This window comes from Muntiacus reevesi, chromosome 6 (genome assembly GCF_963930625.1).
Source record: "Muntiacus reevesi chromosome 6, mMunRee1.1, whole genome shotgun sequence".
Lineage (NCBI taxonomy): Eukaryota > Metazoa > Chordata > Mammalia > Artiodactyla > Cervidae > Muntiacus > Muntiacus reevesi.
The window spans coordinates 62,859,812-62,878,859 of NC_089254.1; the positions used below are offsets into that span (position 1 = coordinate 62,859,812).

The following is a 19,048-nucleotide window of genomic DNA, read 5'->3' on the forward strand; positions in this document are numbered from 1 at the left end:
CAGACTCGATGGACATGAATTTGAGTAAACTCTGGGAGTTGGTGATGGAAAGGGAAACCTGGCATGCTACAGTCCATGGGGTCGCAAAGAGTTGGACATGACTGAGCGACTGAACTGAGCTGATACACATATCCCCTCCCTCTTGAACCTCTCTCCCACCTCCCACCCCATCCCACAGATGGGTTGTCACAGAGCACTATGCTGTGACTCCTGTATTTTAACTGGAAACTCGAGTGTTTTCCAGTTTCTTCCAAGTCAGCTTCAATGAACAAGTATTGCTTTTGAAATTATGCAAAAAATGTAAAACAAAATCTTTAAACTAGCCTGTGTAATTCATAACTGTGATTACTATTTCTACTTTAAAACAGCGGTCTGTACATCCTTATCCTTGATAGAGGCAATTTTTGACCCTCTACAGTGGCCAAGTTGTGTCCGACTCTTCAGGACTCCATGGACTGTAGCACACCAGGCTTCCTTGTCCCTCACCATATCCCAGAGTTTGCCCAAGTTCATGTCCATCGAATCGATGGTGCCATCCAACCATCTCATCCTTTGTCGCCCTCTTCTGCCTTCAATCTTTCCCAGCAGCAGGGTCTTTTCTCATTATTGACCCTCTACACTAAGGTCATCTATAATTATTTGTGATCATAATATTGTGTGATGTTGTAGAATGAATCAGAAGATGGTTCGATGATGGAGCTCAACAGCTTTTGGGGCTCAATAACCTTAAGCAGGACACTTAACCTCTCCTAGCCAAAATATTAACTTATCTTTTAGGGGGATAAAAGAACTTGCCTTACCCACAGAGTAGTGAGGTTCACGAAGAACCGGAAAGCACTTTGAAACCTAAATCACTGTTACATGCCTGCGTGCCCAGTCACCTGAGTCTCTGCGATTCCATGAACTGTAGCCCACCAGGCTCCTCTGCTCATGGAATTTTCCAGGCAAGAAGACTGGAGTGGGTTGCCATTTCCTACTCCAGGGGATCTTTCCCAACCAGGAATTGAACCCGAGTCTCCAGCGTCTCCTCCACTGGCAGGCAGATTCTTTACCACTGCTCCACCTCGGAAGCCCACTTACCATACTTTTGGGTGTGCGGGGGTTTGGGGGGAAGGGGGCGGGTTCTCTCACCACCCGTGAGACATTCCTAGGAGTCTTTCCAGAGACCTGTACATTTCCCCTGGACCCAGGACTTCACACCCCTGCGGATTCTTTACACCTCTGAATCTGTCTGAGGTTTCCGGTTAGCTTTGCTCCCCACCCCTCTCTCCAATTCCTAAATTGTGGAATTCTGTAATCCCGGGCCTTCAGCACCACTCCGGGTGGTTTGCTTCTGCGTTACCTCCCCTCAGCGGAACTGCAAATTGCAATACTGTGACACCATTGGCTTAAGAGGCTCCTGAGGGACAGAATCACAAGCCAATGGGAGGCCGTCTTTCCAGGAGCCTGCGTTGTAAGAGCCAGTCAGGGCAGCCTTTGGGCTTAACTCTTTAGAGGTGAGTTCTCTAAGCGTGGGAAAGTTGTCCGTGGTGAATGTGCCACGTCTGCTAGGAAAGGGGGAGTCATGACTTGCCAGAGGCTGTTGTCTTTAAGTCTTCAACTACTTTCTTAACTCTATGAGGTCGGGGGCCCTTTCTGTGTTTTTGTAGCAACTTCTTTCCTGCCCTGGCAACATGAGGCTTTTCTTGTGGAATGCAGTCCTGACACTGTTAGTAACTTGTTTGAGTGGGGCTCTCATCCCAGAACCAGAAGTGAAGATTGAAGTTCTCCAGAAGCCGTTTATCTGCCATCGCAAGACCAAAGGAGGGGATTTGATGTTGGTCCACTATGAAGGCTACTTAGAAAAGGATGGCTCCTTATTTCACTCCACGTAAGTTATTATACCCTTCGGGGAAAATAGTAAAAGAACCCAACCCACATATGCCAGCTCTTGGGCAGGGATAGTGGCACGTACCAGCTTTATCTCTCTAAAAAATTTGAAATATCTAATTTTTTTCTATGGGGAAAAATAGTTGTTGAAAGCCAATCTTATATAACAAGGCCTTTGAAGATCTTCTTGGAAACGTGCTCAGGATAAAGCAGTAATTTTGTTAATTATAAAAATTAGAACTAGAGTTTCTGAAATACTGTAGAAATATCTAGGTGTATAATTAGGCAATAAGTAGAAAAGACTTAAAGGAATTCTCATTTCTCAAACTTTGATCCTGAGGGAAAATAACTTTAGTGTAGGTGAAATTTATTTTAACTTTTCATAGCAACTTCATGAGCAGAATATACTGTCATTTTTTTGCTTATATGTTAGCATTAGTTCATTGACTTATTTAAATTCTGTTCTGATAGATGACACTTTGGTCAAGGCACAGGACCATGATTCATTTCATTATTTGTTTCTTTCTAGAAATCAAAGACTTCATTGATGGGTGTGGGTGTGGTTATGGAAGATTAATCCAATACCTACAGTGAAGGATTTTCAGGTGGTTACACTATCATTATTTCTGTTTCATAAAGAAAGAAATTGCAACATGGAAATCTTTTACAAGTATAGTGATTTCCAATTAGGCATTGACTCTCTGATTCCATTCCAAACTTATTTACTGAACATTTATGTTAGCCCTTTTGTTTGATACTAGAGAAATTTTAATTATCTGACTTCTTTCCAGCCTCATCCATTCATTCATCTATCCATCAATCAAATCCTTACTGAGTGACCACAAGTCAGGCCCTAGCGATACAAAGATGAATAAGAGTGGGTTCTTCTCTAGCAGGACACTGTCTACAGGGGGGAAGGAAGACAAATAACTCATGATGTAAAGGACAGACTGTTCGAAGTGCTCACAAAGCATAATGCACTCTAAAATTAATCATGCTGTGAAGGTGGGGAAAGAGAGTGACTTCCCAGAGATCATAATTGAGATGGGTCTTGAAAGATGGATGGAGGTTTTTTGGTGGAGAATGAGGAAGGGAGGACATCCCAGGTAGAGTGAATAATGTGAACTAAAGCAGCAAAGTTTCATGGCCCTTCCTAGACCTTGTTTTCTGATAAACTGCCTTTACTGGGCATTCCGATCTGGTCTGTCATGACTGTCAGAAGAGTCAATGGCACTCTTCTCTGAACTCTGTTAGCCCTTGAAAAAAGTTCCAAGATGGTGGCTTGCCACTGAATTCTCAATAGCCCTATCTTTTTTTATCAATCAGGCCAGTGCCATGTTAGACATTAAATAATATTATGATTTGCATTTGAAACTTTCAATTACATTTTAATTTTAGTCTGATCTATTTTAGATCCAGCCTTTCAAGTCTCAGAACCAAAAGCCTGTGTGGACTTCAGTGTAAACCACTTGACATTATTTAACACTTTGCTACTGAAGTTCTAGTTCCTGATGAGGGGAATATTGTCATGCAGCCTCCATGTAAATATCCAAAACCTGCTAACTCGGAGTATTATAATGAAAGTACCACCAAATGATAAGTTTATAAAGCACGTTCATCATTTCAAGAACCATAACCTTTGTGGTAAATGGCCTAAATCCTTTAGCATGACAGTAAACATGCCAAAAACTGCAACAGTACTAGGTACTAGATTCTTTCTTCTTTCTTTATTCTGTCCTAGCTTTCCTCTATGTTCTACAGTTGCCGTTTTGCTACTTTGATCATGGGCGAAATTCAGGAAAATAAGTGATGGCCTTTCCCTACGTTTAGTAACCATGGTACTTGGGAAGCTTAGTAGAGTGACTTCCAGTTCTCACCTACAAGAGAATAGGACAGTTCCCTTATTGCACTGAAGTGATGTTAGTCTCTCAGTCATGTCCAACTCTTTGGGCTCCCATGGACTGTAGCCTGCCAGGCTTCTCTGTCCATCGAATTCTCTAGGTAAGAATATTGGAGTGGGTTGCCTTTTTCTTCTCCAGGGGATCTTCCTGACCCAGGGATCGAACCTGGGTCTTCCACATTGCAGGCAGATTCTTTACCATCTGAGCCACCAGGGAAGCCCCCTTATTGCACTAAGAGTGAGTTAATTGGGTTAGATACTACTCAGCCCACAAGTCCCTCCAGTAGCCCATTAGGTTGGCTTTCTTAGGCTGGCCTCTCATGAGCCAGGATATCTTGGCCATTCACTTCTTCTCTAGTCCCTGAGGGACCCCTCTTCCAGACTTCCTTGCATAGCCCCATGATAAACACCTAGGGAGAGAATTAGGCCAGGGTCTGAGTGGGATTCAGGGCTGAAGAGCAGCCTCTTGCACCTGGCCGAACCATCAGCAGGCTGTACATCAGGAAAGGTTGTAGAGAGGACATAACATGCTGTGCTCTCCACTCTCCATTGTCCTTGTGAGTATTCTTAGCCTCTCGTCCTCCTTCCCAAACTCATCCATATTCCATTATTTTATCCCTCTTCTGCACCCTAGTGGTCTCCCAGGGAAAGCATCACTGTGTGATTAAGACTTTGAACTTTGGAATTCAAAGTTTGAACTTTGAACTTTGGAGTTAGGTCAGATACTGGCACACTTAAGCTCAGTTTCCTCCACTGTACAATGGTGTAATAATGGTACTTATCTCATATGATCACTGTTAGACTTAAAAGAAGCAAACATTTAGATAAAACTTGGTATACAGTAAGGCTTCCCAGGTGGCACAGTGGTAAAAGAATTTGCCTGCCAGTGCAGGAGACACAGGAGATACAGGTTCCATCCCTGGATTAGGAAGATCCCCTGGAGAAGGAAGTGGCAACCCACTCCAGTATCCTTACCTAGAGAGTCCTGTGGACAGAGGAGCCTGGTGGGCTACAGCCCATGAGATCGCAAAAAGTCAGACACAATTTAGCAACTGAGCATGAGCAGGAGCAATGATAAAGTTAGCAAAGAGTCCAAATGTGTTTTCTTTCTGTTGTAGTCACAAACATAACAATGGTCAGCCTGTTTGGTTCACCCTGGGCATCCTGGAGGCTCTCAAAGGTTGGGACCAGGGCTTGAAGGGAATGTGTGTAGGAGAGAAGAGAAAGCTCACCATTCCTCCTGCCTTGGGCTATGGAAAAGAAGGAAAAGGTAATAACAGTTCTACCTTTGTACTACAGCTTCTCTGGATTAGGCATAGAAGGTAGTAACTACTGTGTATTTTTTTCAAGAAGTAAATACAGGACTTGTATATCTTAGGAAAATATAATTATGTCTTGATTATAATTTGAAGTGGCCAATTAATAATAATATATAAATGGTCAACTGAACTATCAATGAAAAAATGTTCTGTAATCTCAACTTTGTTACTATTGCTCACCAATATGGTAGGGTTTGTTTGTCTTTTTTTGGTGGGTTTTTTTAATGGTAGTAGTAAATATATAACATAATGTTTACCATTTTGAAGTATATAGTCTAATGGAATTAAGTGCATTCACATTGTTGTGCCAGTGTCACCATTGTCTCCTGGACTTTTTTATCCTCCCCAATTGAAACGTACTGATTTATTTTAATAATGCAAAAAGAAAGACTGCTCAATATAACTGTTTTGATGAGTTGAACATTTGAAATATAGATTATTAAGGCATTAAATGCAATTTTAGATGTGAGCTGTGTATGAGTCACAACTGACATCTCCCATGACAGAGCTTTTATTGGAAGTTCTTTTCATCTTTGTTTTAAAATTGTTTCATAAAGTGTTTGATAATTTATTTAAATAAATAATGGAATGACATGAAATGAGTTTAATAAAGCAGAAGCAACTGGGCTAGTGGTTCAGGGAGCCTTTGTGCTAGTATTCTAGGGCAGCCAATAAAACCTGTTGTTTAGGTGGGAGACCATGCAGTTTTCCAAAGGGCTACTTATGAGAAGCCTAAAGATGTTTGTATGCATGCATCGTATAATTCCTTCATTAGAATCTAACCTAAGGGAATAATCTGGTATTGGGGAAAGATTTATAAACAGAATGTCCATCACTATGTTGTTTCTAATAGCTAAAAGACTGAAACCAACTTAAGTGTATAATAACAGAGGTGTAGCTAAATAAAATATGACCCAGTTATTTTTTTTTCTCATTTATTTTTATTAGTTGGAGGCTAATTACTTTACAGTATTGTAGTGGTTTTTGCCATACATTGACATGAATCAGCCATGGATTTACATGTGTTCCCCGTCCTGATTCCCCCTCCCACATCCCTCCCCATCCCATCCCTCTGGGTCTTCCCAGTGCACCAGCCCTGAGCACTTGTCTCATGCATCCAACCTGGGCTGGCGATCTGTTTCACACTTGATAATATACATGTTTCAATGCTATTCTCTCAGATCATCCCACCCAAGCCTTCTCCCACAGAGTCCAAAAGTCTGTTCTATACATCTGTGTCTCTTGTTCTGTCCTGCATATATGGTTATCGTTTCCATCTTTTTAAATTCCATATACATGCGTTAGTATACTGTATTGGTGTTTATCTTTCTGGCTTATTTCACTCTGTATAATGGGCTCCAGTTTCATCAATCTCATTAGAACTGATTCAAATGTATTCTTTTTAATGGCTGAGTAATATTCCATTGTGTATATGTACCATAACTTTCTTATCCATTCATCTGCTGATGGGCATCTAGGTTGCTTCCATGTCCTGGCTATTATAAACAGTGCTGCTATGAACATTGACCCAGTTATTTTAAAATGGCATTTCAGGGCTTCCCTAGTAGTCCAGTGGCTAAGATTCCAACACTCTTAATGTAGGGGGCCCAGGTTTGATCCCTGGTCAGGGAACTAGATCCCACACACTGCAACTAAAAATCCTGTATGCCACATAAAAGATCAAACATCCTGTGTGCTGCAACTAAGACCTGGTGCAGCCAAATAAAACTGAATAAATAAATATTTAAAATAAAATAGTATTTTAAACATTTTTAAAAATTATATCTAAAATATGTATGCTATAATGTTACATATAAAATTAGAAAACAAAGATATATATAGTCTGATAGTACTAGGAAAAAATATATACACATACAAGGTGAATCACAAGGAAATAGAATGTTGATAATGGACAGTGGTTCTGGGAGTTATTTTTATTTTTGGTTCTATCTCTTCCACATTCTCTACATAATGAAGAAAAAAAGTGTAAGAAGTCATTAGAACTAGATATAACACCACTCTGATGTAGTGAAAATACAGACTTCATAGCCTCCAAGCTTAACCATTTACAAGGCGGGGACTATGGTTTCCTAGCCCAGTTTCCTAAGAAGAACATAGGTGCCATATATGAAGTATTACATATTCTAAAATGGACCTTGCTATTCAAATCTTCTGCATTGAACAGGATTTATTATAAAATTCAATTCTTGTTTTAATAATGATCCTTTAAGAGGATAAAGTCAAGTATCTGATGTTTAACATATTCTTTCACTTTTCTGTATTTTTATTGTTTCACCTTTAATATTTATATAAATATTAAATGGTATTACTCCATTTCTGTCTACATAAGTGATATTAGTATATTAATATAAATACTAAATGGTATTAGTCCATGTCTCTTTCTCCATACTCCATTTAACTTGATTTTACTTCGTAACAAGTAGAGATCTGAATTTGAGTCATTTCCTTCAAACAGAGTCCCATGAAACTAATCCTGCTAACATGTACTTAAACACGAATTTTGTAGTTTTTTAGTACCATGTTTGCATGCCTCCTTTTGGAAAGATACCAGTTTTCTCCATGACCTCTAGTGCATGCCCTTCTCTGCCTAGATCTGGAATGGCAAGCTTCAGCACACAGTGTAAGTTTTGTTCTTTGGATGCTTACAAATGCTCTTTCATGGGAATATGTGGGAATATGTGGGATGAGGGACTGGAGCACTAAGAAATATTTGTAATCTTTACCCAGACCTGTATGTTAATTATACTTAAGAAAACAAATTGGAAAAAAATAATGTCAGTTTCCCAGAAGTTTTTGGTTAGTTTTTTTTTTTTTTAAGGTCCCTAGGACTCTAACAAAGCTCTTTTCACTTTAAAAGATTTTTATCTCCCTTCTCAGCAATTTGTTTTAATATCTCCCCCTCCCATGGGATTTCCTCAAGATGTGTTGAATTTGCTTCCAGATGAGAAAGCTGAGACTTAGAGAAAGGCAGACGTGTTTTGATCCCAGGGTGACCCCAGAGCTCACCTTGGTATATACTGCCTCCCAGTGGTGGAAATGGCCATGCTAGATGTGTCTCTAGCCCAGCAGCTTCTGACCCAAAAGTTAGTAAATCACTTCTACTATGATTAACTCTGAATGAAAGCCCAGTAAGTCATTCTTGATATATAATATGTAATCTCTTAATTATATTTGAAATTTAATGCTCAGACCATGAGGCATCTGTGTGTGTGTGTGTGTGTATGTGTGTGTATAAAACAATCTTAAATTGCAAAGCCAAAACACTCTCTTTTGGATCTAATAATTTGGATTGTTCTTTCTTTATTCTATTTGTTTGAATAAACTATAAGTAATTTCTCTATATGTGACAGTCTGAGAAATGTTCTTCATTTAATTCAGTTAAAATAGTATTTTGTTAATTACTACAAGTTTTCTATCATCTAAACTTTGTGATCTTTCTAATAAAACTTAACCCCCACCCTCTCTATGTGTCAGGTAAAATTCCCCCAGAGAGTACACTGATATTCAACATTGATCTCCTGGAGATTCGAAATGGACCAAGATCCCATGAGTCATTCCAAGAAATGGATCTTAATGATGACTGGAAACTCTCTAAAAATGAGGTGACCTTCCCTTTCTCTCTCTCTCTCTTCCCTTTTTCCTTCCTTCTTCCCTTCCTTTTTCCTTCATTCCTATAACTCACTTTTTAAGAAATATATTTTTAAATAAAATTTATTTTTATTGTGTAAAATGTTATTTATAAGTTTTCTTAAACACTGATGCTTTGAAAACTGCCTTTTTTTCATAGGAAATCATTGTATTGGAGAGAATATACTGAGATTTTCCATTCTTTTGCTTTTTTTCTCCTAATGCAATAGGATTCACTGTATCTTGCTTTTGCCTTGTCTTTTGTGGGTTTTTTTGTTTTTGTTTTTGTTTGTATTATGGTGTAGCTGATTAGCAATCAGGTAAATAGCAAAGGGACTCAGCCATACATATACATGTATCCATTCTCCCCCAAACTCCCCTCCCATCCAGGCTGCCACATAACATTGAGCAGAGTTCCATGTGCTATACAGTAGGTCCTTGTTGGTTATCCATTGTAAATATAGCAGCGTGTAGCATATCCTTGCAAACTCCCTAACTATCCCTTCCCCTCTTCCTTCCCCCTTGCCCAGAGTTTTTGAAGCTCTGTTTTACCAAGACAAATTCCTGTAAGAAACATAGATGTCCTGCATAATGTCACTGGTTGTTAAATGAAGCTGTATAGTGATTGTCTCGCAGTTAGCAGCAGCAAGCAGATCACTCAGTTTTGCTGAGTGCTCAGTTTGCTCAGGATAGGAGACCCCAGTCTGGATTTTTCACAGAAGCAGTCAGACCTTTCCCAGCTCCCTCAAGGTCCTGGTGGCGAGTAAGGGGAAAGGAAAAAGACTTCTCTCTAATTTATGTAGGCTTTTGCAGCCATTGCTACACATACGTGTCTTAGTCTGGCTTCTGTGGGGAAAGAAATGGAGAAAGATCTGTATCCTTACATTTTTTGTCTACTCATATTCTCCATTATGGACTTTCCTAACAGCTCTTTGGTAAAGAATCCACTTGCAATGCAGGAGACCCTGGTTAAATTCCTGGGTCGGGAAGATCCGCTGGAGAAGGGATAGGCTACCCACTCCAGTATTCTTGGGCTTCCCTTGTGGCTCAAATGGTAAAGAATCCGCCTTCAATGCGGGAGACCTGGGTTCGATCCTTGGGTTGGGAAGATCCCCTGGAGAAGGAAAAGACTACCCACTCCAATATTCTGGTCTAGAGAATCCCATGGACTGTATGTATATAGTCCATGGGGTCTCAAGGGTCAGACACGAATGAGTCATGCCCCCTATTCTCCATTATGGCTTGGCTGGTCAGAAATCAAGTCCCTTAAAAAACAACAGCAACAAAAAAGAAATCGAGTCCCTTTTTATTCTTTCGTCCATTTCATTCCAATAACCAGGAAATGATTGAGTCTTGAATAAGATATGTTGTTATAAACCACAGGGTCATGATCCACAGCTACTAAATTTATAACACCTCAGAGTGTTTATCAGTCATGAACTCTTTTCTATCCAAGATAAATTTGAATTTCCTTTCATTTAAAAAATCCTGAATAAACAACACATTCACATGGTTCAAAGAAATCAATTCAATATAAAAAGATTTATTAAGAAGTCATCCTCCCACCTATATCCTCTTCTACCATGTGGCCTTCCCCTTCCTATCCAGTTTTATTAGTTTCTAATGTATTCTTCTAGGTATTTCTTTATCCAAATACTAGCAAACATGAATATATAGTTTTATTTCCCCCTTGCTTACAAAAAAAGCAGCATCCTATGCATATTGTTTGGCATCTCACTTTATTCACACAGTATACCCTGGAGATATGTTCTACCTTAGCCCATCTATTATCACCACCTCTCCCCCTTTTTCAACTGCATTAAATCCCCTTAATCTTAAAAATAAATGTGCACATTATGTTGGCATCTTGGTGGCAGGGGGAGGAGAGAAGGTTTGAAATTGTTCATCTAACAGAGGAATAATAGGGATATGATTAAAAATGAAAATACCGGTTGAACTGCATTATGGTGAATCTAGTAGGTAATTGGGGGCAATATTTTGTTTATATATTCAAATATCTGTATAAAAATGGAAATTTTTAGTCTAAATACTCATCAGTCTGGATTTTGCTTTAATCTCTGAGATCAAAAGGTCAAGTGGCATGATCACACCGAGGTCCAGAGCAGCTACTGTTTCTAGTCACCTACTTAAATTGTAAAAAGGCCATCACTTAGTCTGATTTTAAGAGAAATACCTGGAATTCTGATCCTTGTTAGAAAACAAGATCTGGATAATTCAGTGGATTGAAAGATAGCGGTCCTTCAAATCCTTGACTTTATGTGGACTGGGATTAATTTGCTTTATGTGTTTTTCTCATGCTATAATCCTTATCTTTGCCTCCGTGCAAAATTCAGTCTCTCTGCTATAGCACTATTTGTTGTTGTTTACTTGCGTCCAACTCTTTTGTGATTCCATGGACTGTAGTCCGCCAGGCTCCTTGTCCATGGGAATTCCCAGACAAGAATACTGGAGTGGGTTGCCATTTCCTCCTCCAGGAGATCTTCCCAACCCAGGGATAGAACATGAGTCTCCTGCATTGCAGGCGGATTCTTTACCACTGAGCCACCTGGGAAGCCCATAGCACTATAGAAACAGCTTTTAAGGGGACAAGTTCTTTATAGCTCTTTTACTATCATATGTAGTTGTTTAGTAGTTGTTATATATAATTAAATGCACTACCCATCTAGTCTATAATATTGATTGGCTCAATGTGGGTGTCTTATGAATCTGAATTATTCATGTGACCCATTATTTTGTAGGTTAAAGTGTATTTAAAGAAGGAGTTTGAAAAGCATGGTGCAGTGGTGAATGAAAGTCATCATGATGTTTTGGTAGAGGATATTTTTGATAAAGAAGATGAAGACAAAGATGGATTTATATCTGCCAGAGAATTTACGTATAAACACGATGAATTATAGACAGACGTCTCCCATTTTACATGGCATCCATCCTTAAAAGCAAGGGCAATCATCCTGAAAGAAAGTCTTATTTGTTAACTATGTTCCATTCATGCTTTGTTTTTTTTATTTTTATATATTTTTCTGAATATTATTTGAGGAATTCCTTAGGGCTTCTAAGTACACTTATTTCTGGTAAGCTATTGGGAAGAAAAAGTTGATCTGTTTTTGAAGAGAAGACTTCTGGACCATTTTTCACTTTCACATGTGGAGCCATATGTTTTACTTGCATACATGTAATTTTAAAATATTACAACCAGGAGCGTGCCCAACATAAGAACAGGTTATAGCACAGATCAGCACCCTCTATTCTTTTCCCCTCATCTCCAAGTTAGATGCTGATATTTGAAAAGCCTTTAGCAATAACCCAAGGCTTATTATTTTCATGTTGTAATGAAACAGTGTGCCTGTTACTGCTTTTGAGTCTCTGCTTGAGGAAAACAGGAAAATGGTTGTTGAGCTCTACTTTTAAGTTACTGCTTTACTGTGGAGATGTGCAATGCTGAAATGAGTAACAAAATTCGTAATTTATAAATGTTTACATTGAAATATTCTGCCTTGGATTTAAGCTACATAACTAGCAATGAATGACCTACCATGATTAACAGAACAAATTATTTATGTGTTTATTTCTTCATAATAAAATGTGTCAAAATATTGCAAACAAAGTGAAGAGTTGGATTGAGTCACTGTTTACTTTTTAAGACTAGCAGATCACCCTTCCTCATTCTTTAATTGATAAATGTCTATAACTGATGTGTTATACTACAGTAACATTATAAGAGAAATTAATGATACAATAAAAAATTTCCCATTTCTGCCTCATCAAAAAAAATGAGGCAGACCCAGAGCAGCTACTATTTTTTTGTTTAATTTTTATTGAAGTATAGTTGCTTTACAATGTTGTGTTAGTTCACAGTAGCTACCTTTGAATAGAGGTCTGTCCTGAGTCAAAAGTTGATGATTTTATAAATTTTATCTTAAATTGGAATTCTTCCTTAATACTTTTTAAAAATACCCAAACCTCATTTGCTAAGAGTAAGTTTACAAAGTGATCTCAATGGCATCATTGTCTGATTCTCACTAAGCCTATGAAAAAAAGAGATCTTACTGTACCTATTTTATAAATGAGGACGTTGTCATTCAGAGAGATTGATTGTTGTCCCCAAGGTCAATCAATAACTAACTTGTAGCCCCAGACTTCAGTCCCCAGTTAGGTATCTTTCTGCTGCCCTCTAGTTTTGAAAAGGAGTCTCTCTTCAGTTTGCTCTCCTAGTAGTCAACTCTTTTTTGTCCTTGGATCCTTATCCTTTAAGATAGTTAACTGCCCGTATGTGGCACTTTTGAATTCCCATGATCCAGAAATGTCTCTGGTCTCATTGAATAATCTTAGGGTGAGCACTGAATTGCCTCAAAAACCCTAGGGGTGAGAGGGTCCAGGCGTGTGTCTTAATCCTTTCATTCCTGTTTACCTCTGGGTGGTTTGTACGTTATTTTAATACTTATGAACAATTACTACATCATATGTGGACTACTTTCACCGATTATATATTGACATTTTCATCACTAAAACAGGAAGTTCTTGGGAAGAACATAAATAACACCTTTCTCTGACGAAGTCACCTATATTTAGAAAACTGTTAAGTTGTCACTGCTGTTTTCCTCAACTTGAAGGACTTACAAACCACAATACAGAAAGCTTAGTACTGTATTATTGAGGGAAAGAAAGTAGCTTGTCATCCCGGGCTATACTGTATAAACATTACTGGTGATGCTATCTATGGTGGAGGAGGAAAGGAAAAAGAATTTTGGTTATTCAGGGAGCATATAATTTATCTTGTATGAATTTGGATCAATTCCCACCTAAATATTTAGGTACAAGTATGAAATGACAGCATATAAATAGGTTATGGTTGTTTTTACATTATCCACCTGTTTAGTATAGCAGCATCTTTGCACGTTTTCATTCGTAAGAAAAATCAGACATGAACTGTGACTCCACTTGTATATAATTTGCCTCGGTAATACTGCTAAGATGTATTATATTTAAATTTCTACAACTCTGTTGTGGTATTCTTTTCAAAATAAAGTTTATTTGGGAAATAATTGGTTTTGTGAAAAATTCTTCAAGCCCCAGTTGACTCAGCAGCTTTATTGATTTTCTAACTGTTATTCTTGGTCTTACATTGAAACTAAGTGAGAAAAATGGACAGGTAAGGTGAGGAAAGGGGTGTGATGACATTTTCAATGTGTCCTTGGTTATCCACTCTGTTTAGATATATCTGTAAAGAAAGCTGTGGTGTGGTTTCAATTGTTTTGAAATTAGCATCAAACTATTGAGGGCAATAGTTAATGGTGAATTTTGGGCACTGGTATGTGGTGCTTTGTTTTGCTGGTAGTTTTCGTTTTGGTTTAGAAGTTTATTGTGTATCACCAGTAGGCATCATGATGATTAATGCCTTCTTCTCAGGCACTTGCCTGGAGCTCCTGAAGCTAAGACTCTGCACTCCCAATGCAGAGGGCCTGGGTTCGATCCCTGGACAGGAAACTAGATCCCACATACTGCAACTCTAAGAGTTCCCATGCTGCAGCTGAATGATCCCACATGCTGCAACAAAGATTGAAGATCCCACATGCTGCAGCTAAGACCTGGCACAGCCAAATCAATCAATAAAACAATAATGTCTAGTGAGTAAATTAGTGCTATAAAATTTTATATGTAATTAAATGAAATTCTGAGTTGCTATAAAGATAACAAGAAAAGATGATTCTGATTCAGATGGGTCATTAGCCATTTGAATCTTTCCTTGTAGAAATGAATTTGTACTTTTCCTCTTATTTGTGATACAAGATATTGCTTACATCTATAATGCTATCTAGATATCAGCATGCTGATATCTGTCCCCTGAATTGAGGACACGGCTGATTTCTCAGTGTTGTTTGGAAACTACAAGAGGAGAAAAAGAAACTTGGTGAAATGTTATGGGAAAAAGTAATGCCTTTGACTTCTCATAAAAAAGCAAGTTGTCTGGATAGACCTAGAGATTATCGTACTGAGTGAAATAAGCCAGACAGAGAAAGACAAATAGTATGTGATATTGTTTATATGTGGAATCTCAAAAATAATAAACATAAATCTACATACAAAACAGAAACAGACTCACAGACATAGAAAACTTGTGGTTACCAAAGGAGAAAGGCAGGGAGGGATAAATTAGACCAAGGGATTAACAGATACACACCACTGTATATAAAATAGATAAAGATTTACTGTATAGCAGAGGGAATTATATTCATTATATTGTAATAACCTATAATAAAGAATCAGAAAAAATATGTATAAATCATTTTTCTGTACACCTAAAGTGACACAATATTATAAATCTACACTTCAATTTAAAAAGGCAAATTGTCATTACAATAATAACTCTGGGAAAAAAATAACAAAGGACTTATTTTCCAGAGATGCAGAGCACCCAGACATAGAGTTTCATTTTAATTCTTTTTCTTAACCACTTTAGTTTGAATTGAAATCTGAAATGTCAAACATGAATATAAATTAATATGCCCATTTGAAAATATTATAATTATAGTACTTCTATCTCTTAATATCTGTAGCATTCTAATTAGAAGAATTTGCACATTCCCTTTTAGTACAATGAAATCCATACACTCTTACATATGGGTTTGGAGCCTTTGTGAAAGTTGCTCAGTCATGTCTAAACCCCTTGTGACCCCCATGACTATATAGTCCATGGAATTCTCCAGGCCATAATACCGGAGTAGGTAGCCTTTCCCTTCTCCAGGGGATCTTCCCAATCCAGGGATCAAACCCAGGTCTCCCAAATTGCAGGAGGATTCTTTACCAGCTGAGCCACCAGGGAAACCCAAGAATACTGGAGTGTGTAGCCTATCCCTTCTCCAGCAAATCTTCCCAACCCAGGAATCAAACCAGTGTCTCCTGCATTGCAGGCAGATTCTTTACCAACTGAACTACCAGGGATTTGAAGGTAAATTCTTTTCTCTCTTTAAAACACTATTTTGCCTCTGCTTTTAACTTTACCTCTGCACCTTCCTGCTCCTTGCTCCAGACTAGTAACAGAAAGAGACCTTGGCAACCACTTGTTTCATAGCTCAGTCTTCAAACATAATGAGAGGCATGCTTCGGTTTCTAAAGGCTATAGAAATATAGCAATGATCCAAATTTCATGTACACTACAATCATGTGAGATTTGTGTTAAGAGTGCAGATTCCTAACTCTTTCCCTAGAGATTCTGATTAATGGGCCACGAATCTGCATTTTAGCCCACTTGCTAGATGATACTGATGCAGGTGGTGTAAGAACCTTAATTTGAAAGACAGTTAATTTCACTCATTCTCTGCCCTTGAATATGCAGTCTCCTATATTTTTTTCTTCTATAAATACTGCTTTTTTTGCATTTTGGAAAACATTAGGCACTGAGGCAACTAATTGTGCCTAAAGAGGAATATACTGTTAAAGGCTAAGTTGTGTGGGGATATCATTTTTCCTAGGGTTAGAAATTTTTTATGACTAAATTCTTACAGCAGAATGTTAGATAGTCAGTAAAGCTATTTTGTGGACATTTTGTCTAATAAAAGGAGAAAAGAGCTCAGACTCAGACTTTCCCCAAATTTATTCTTATATATATAATTTTTTTTCAGAATTATCTACAACCCATCCCTTTAGAACATACAGTTGAGATTTAGGAAAAAAATAAAACTATTCTCTTAAACATATACAGATGTATATATGTGCATATATATATTTATATAGTGCAAACTATATACTGTGTATAACCTATAAACTGGATGTATATATAGTATGTGTATGTATGTAGTGTGTCTGTGTGTGTATATATATGTGTATGTGGCTATAGTTTTGTACCAGTCATTGAAATGCTCTGTCTAGTACATGACTTCCTCTCTCCAGAAACTTCTTTACCATGCAGTCAGACTTCATTTTTGTCAATTTGGAGTCTGTCATTCTCTACTTAGCTCACTTTTCTGTGTTTCACTTATATTTTAGGTAAAATTTCCCAGTTATCCTCTACGTAAAACCAACAATAATCTTTCTTGACCCCTTTTGCTTGAGGGTTGCCAAAGGATGAAGTGGCTCCTTTTGATATGCATAGATTATTTCAGGGGAAGGATTAAAAACTGTAGGAAGACTTCAGGAGATCTGCAACACCTAGCAGTGTCTGTGGATTCCTTTTTTTATCAGTTCTTTGTGTTCCTGTGCTGCTAATAAAGCCTCTGGCATAAAATGGATGCCTTTAGTGAGTATGAGTCAGCCAATAATTTACAAAACCAATCTAAGTGCCTCTGAGCTAGCCTACCATCAATTTTATTTTATGATCTAAAAGCAGATGACATGAGATGTTTGCTGAGGTCGTATTCTAAAAATCTAGAGTGAAGTTGAATGCTGTCACCTTGGTCTCTAGTAAATGATATCCCACTTGGGGATTTCTGGGAATGTACAAGTCATTTCATTAATTTAAAATTCCACACTACAGTAGGATAAAGATAATTTCTTTAGTAAATAGTTACAGTAAAAACAATTCCATACACAATGTAAATTGTGGTATTGAGGGATAGTTTTCATTATGGCAAAGAATGAAGGGCAGGGAGATCCTTTGGGGCTTAGTTCCAATTTCCTATAGCATTTTCTTATTCATTTGTTGGATTTACTCTGCTAGAGTGCATTTTGTGTTAATATAACTCTGAATTTAATTTTTACCTCTGGATATGAGAGAGTAGGGGCTTCCCTGGTTGTCTCAGTGGTAAAGAATTTGCCTGCCAATGCAGGAGACACAGGTTCAACCCCTGAGTAGGGAAGATCCCCTGGAGAAGGAAATGACAACCCACTCCAGTATTCTTGCCTAGGAAATCCCATGGACAGAGGAGACTGGCAGGCTATAGTCATGAGGGCGCAAAGAGTGGGACATGACTTAGTGAATGAACAATAACAAGAAGGGTAGGCTATTATGACATTCAATCACACAGTTAGTTCTTTATGCTTATGATCCCATTTACTGGGACTGCTGTGCAGCTTTTCTGTGTGGTATACATTCTCTTTCAGACATCCTAGGTTTTAAAAAGTTGGTTCTTAATAGCTAAATTTAATTAAATGGGTAATTATACTTTTGTGGAATAACCAGGAGGAGAAGTTGTACAAGTACAGAAGATTTGCCCTAAAATGAGAAACAGCATTTTACTTGTGGGAAAATAGGGAAGAACTTAAAAGGGATTTTGCAGTGAAATCCTCATTTGAATGGCCAGATTTCCTTCCAGCATAATTGTTCTCTCCTGTTACCTCTATACCAGTGGTTCCTGGAGACTAATCACAAGTTTCTCCTTGTACTATTTTGGCTACATTTTATAATATAAGATCTTTTTACAAAATGTCAGACCACATCCAGTAGTAATTCAAGTTTTTGTTTTAAATCACAGGCTTTAAAGAAAATTAAACAGCCTACTAAAGTTAATTGATTCTTTCTCACATTAAGACTGAACAGTAAATCAATTCTCCTAAGATTTTTTTTCCCAATATTTTACTACTATGGCAATAATTCCTTGAAATTATTAACTCTTTATTGTTCACCTATTTCCCTCAAACTGGGCAATGTTCTTTAGTTTTCTAATATTTCTTCTTGTGTTTTTTTTTTTTCAGGTGAGGTATTTTATTTCATTTTTTATAAAAATTAATTTGTAGTACACTGATTTTTTTTTTTTACATTTCAAGAAATCCTAGTATACTTGCAGAGTTATATTCATTATAGGACATTCATTATATTCATTTATATTCATTCATTATATTCATTTTAGGACATTTTCATTACCCCAAAAAGAAACCCTATACCCACTGGTAGTACTTTCCCCCCAGACCCTAAGCTAACAGTGTACTTCCTCTATGTGTTTGGCTATTCTTGAAATTTTCTAATAATTTTTAAAGCCCAATCCTTTCTTTATATTCATGGTAAAGAAAAACCAGTAAGCTGAGAAATTCATATGATGGTAAAATAATCTCTGCTTTTAATTTTTGTTTCAAAAAATATGAGCAGTGCTTTTTGAAATTCAAATAGAACCAAACAAAGATTCCAGTTCTCAGTAATAAATCACTCTACATATGCAAAAGGTCAAATCCTTTGCACATGTAAGAGCTAGAGCCAATGGTATAAGGGATATAATAAGAGGAACAGTATAATGGTATTAGGGATATATAAGAAGAATAATAAAAACATAGAACTTGGTTTATGATTAAGGTAGAAATGGAAAAGAAAGAATGATCATGGATTTAAGAACTAAACTATCTCTAAATATCTGGATTATTGTCA

The 19,048-nt window shown here is 37.6% G+C and overlaps 1 protein-coding gene across 1 annotated transcript; it reads left to right on the top strand.

Annotated features, from left to right (window-relative positions):
- The first annotated feature begins 1,508 nt into the window (after window positions 1-1,508).
- Window positions 1,509-13,787, top strand: FKBP14 (FKBP prolyl isomerase 14). Its single transcript, XM_065938729.1, has 4 exons — window positions 1,509-1,870; window positions 4,888-5,039; window positions 8,584-8,711; window positions 11,496-13,787. Exons 1-4 carry the CDS (start codon window positions 1,674-1,676, stop codon window positions 11,652-11,654), a joined length of 636 nt encoding a protein of 211 aa, XP_065794801.1. The 5' UTR covers window positions 1,509-1,673; the 3' UTR covers window positions 11,655-13,787.
- Window positions 13,788-19,048: the final 5,261 nt, after the last annotated feature.

Excerpts from the sequence above, each read along its gene's own strand:
- FKBP14 (XM_065938729.1), top strand. The coding sequence starts at position 1,674 with ATGAGGCTTTTCTTGTGGAATGCAGTCCTGACACTGTTAGTAACTTGT. Across the intron at positions 1,871-4,887 it reads GGCTCCTTATTTCACTCCAC|TCACAAACATAACAATGGTC; the intron begins GTAAGTTATTAT and ends TTTCTGTTGTAG. Across the intron at positions 5,040-8,583 it reads CTATGGAAAAGAAGGAAAAG|GTAAAATTCCCCCAGAGAGT; the intron begins GTAATAACAGTT and ends TCTATGTGTCAG.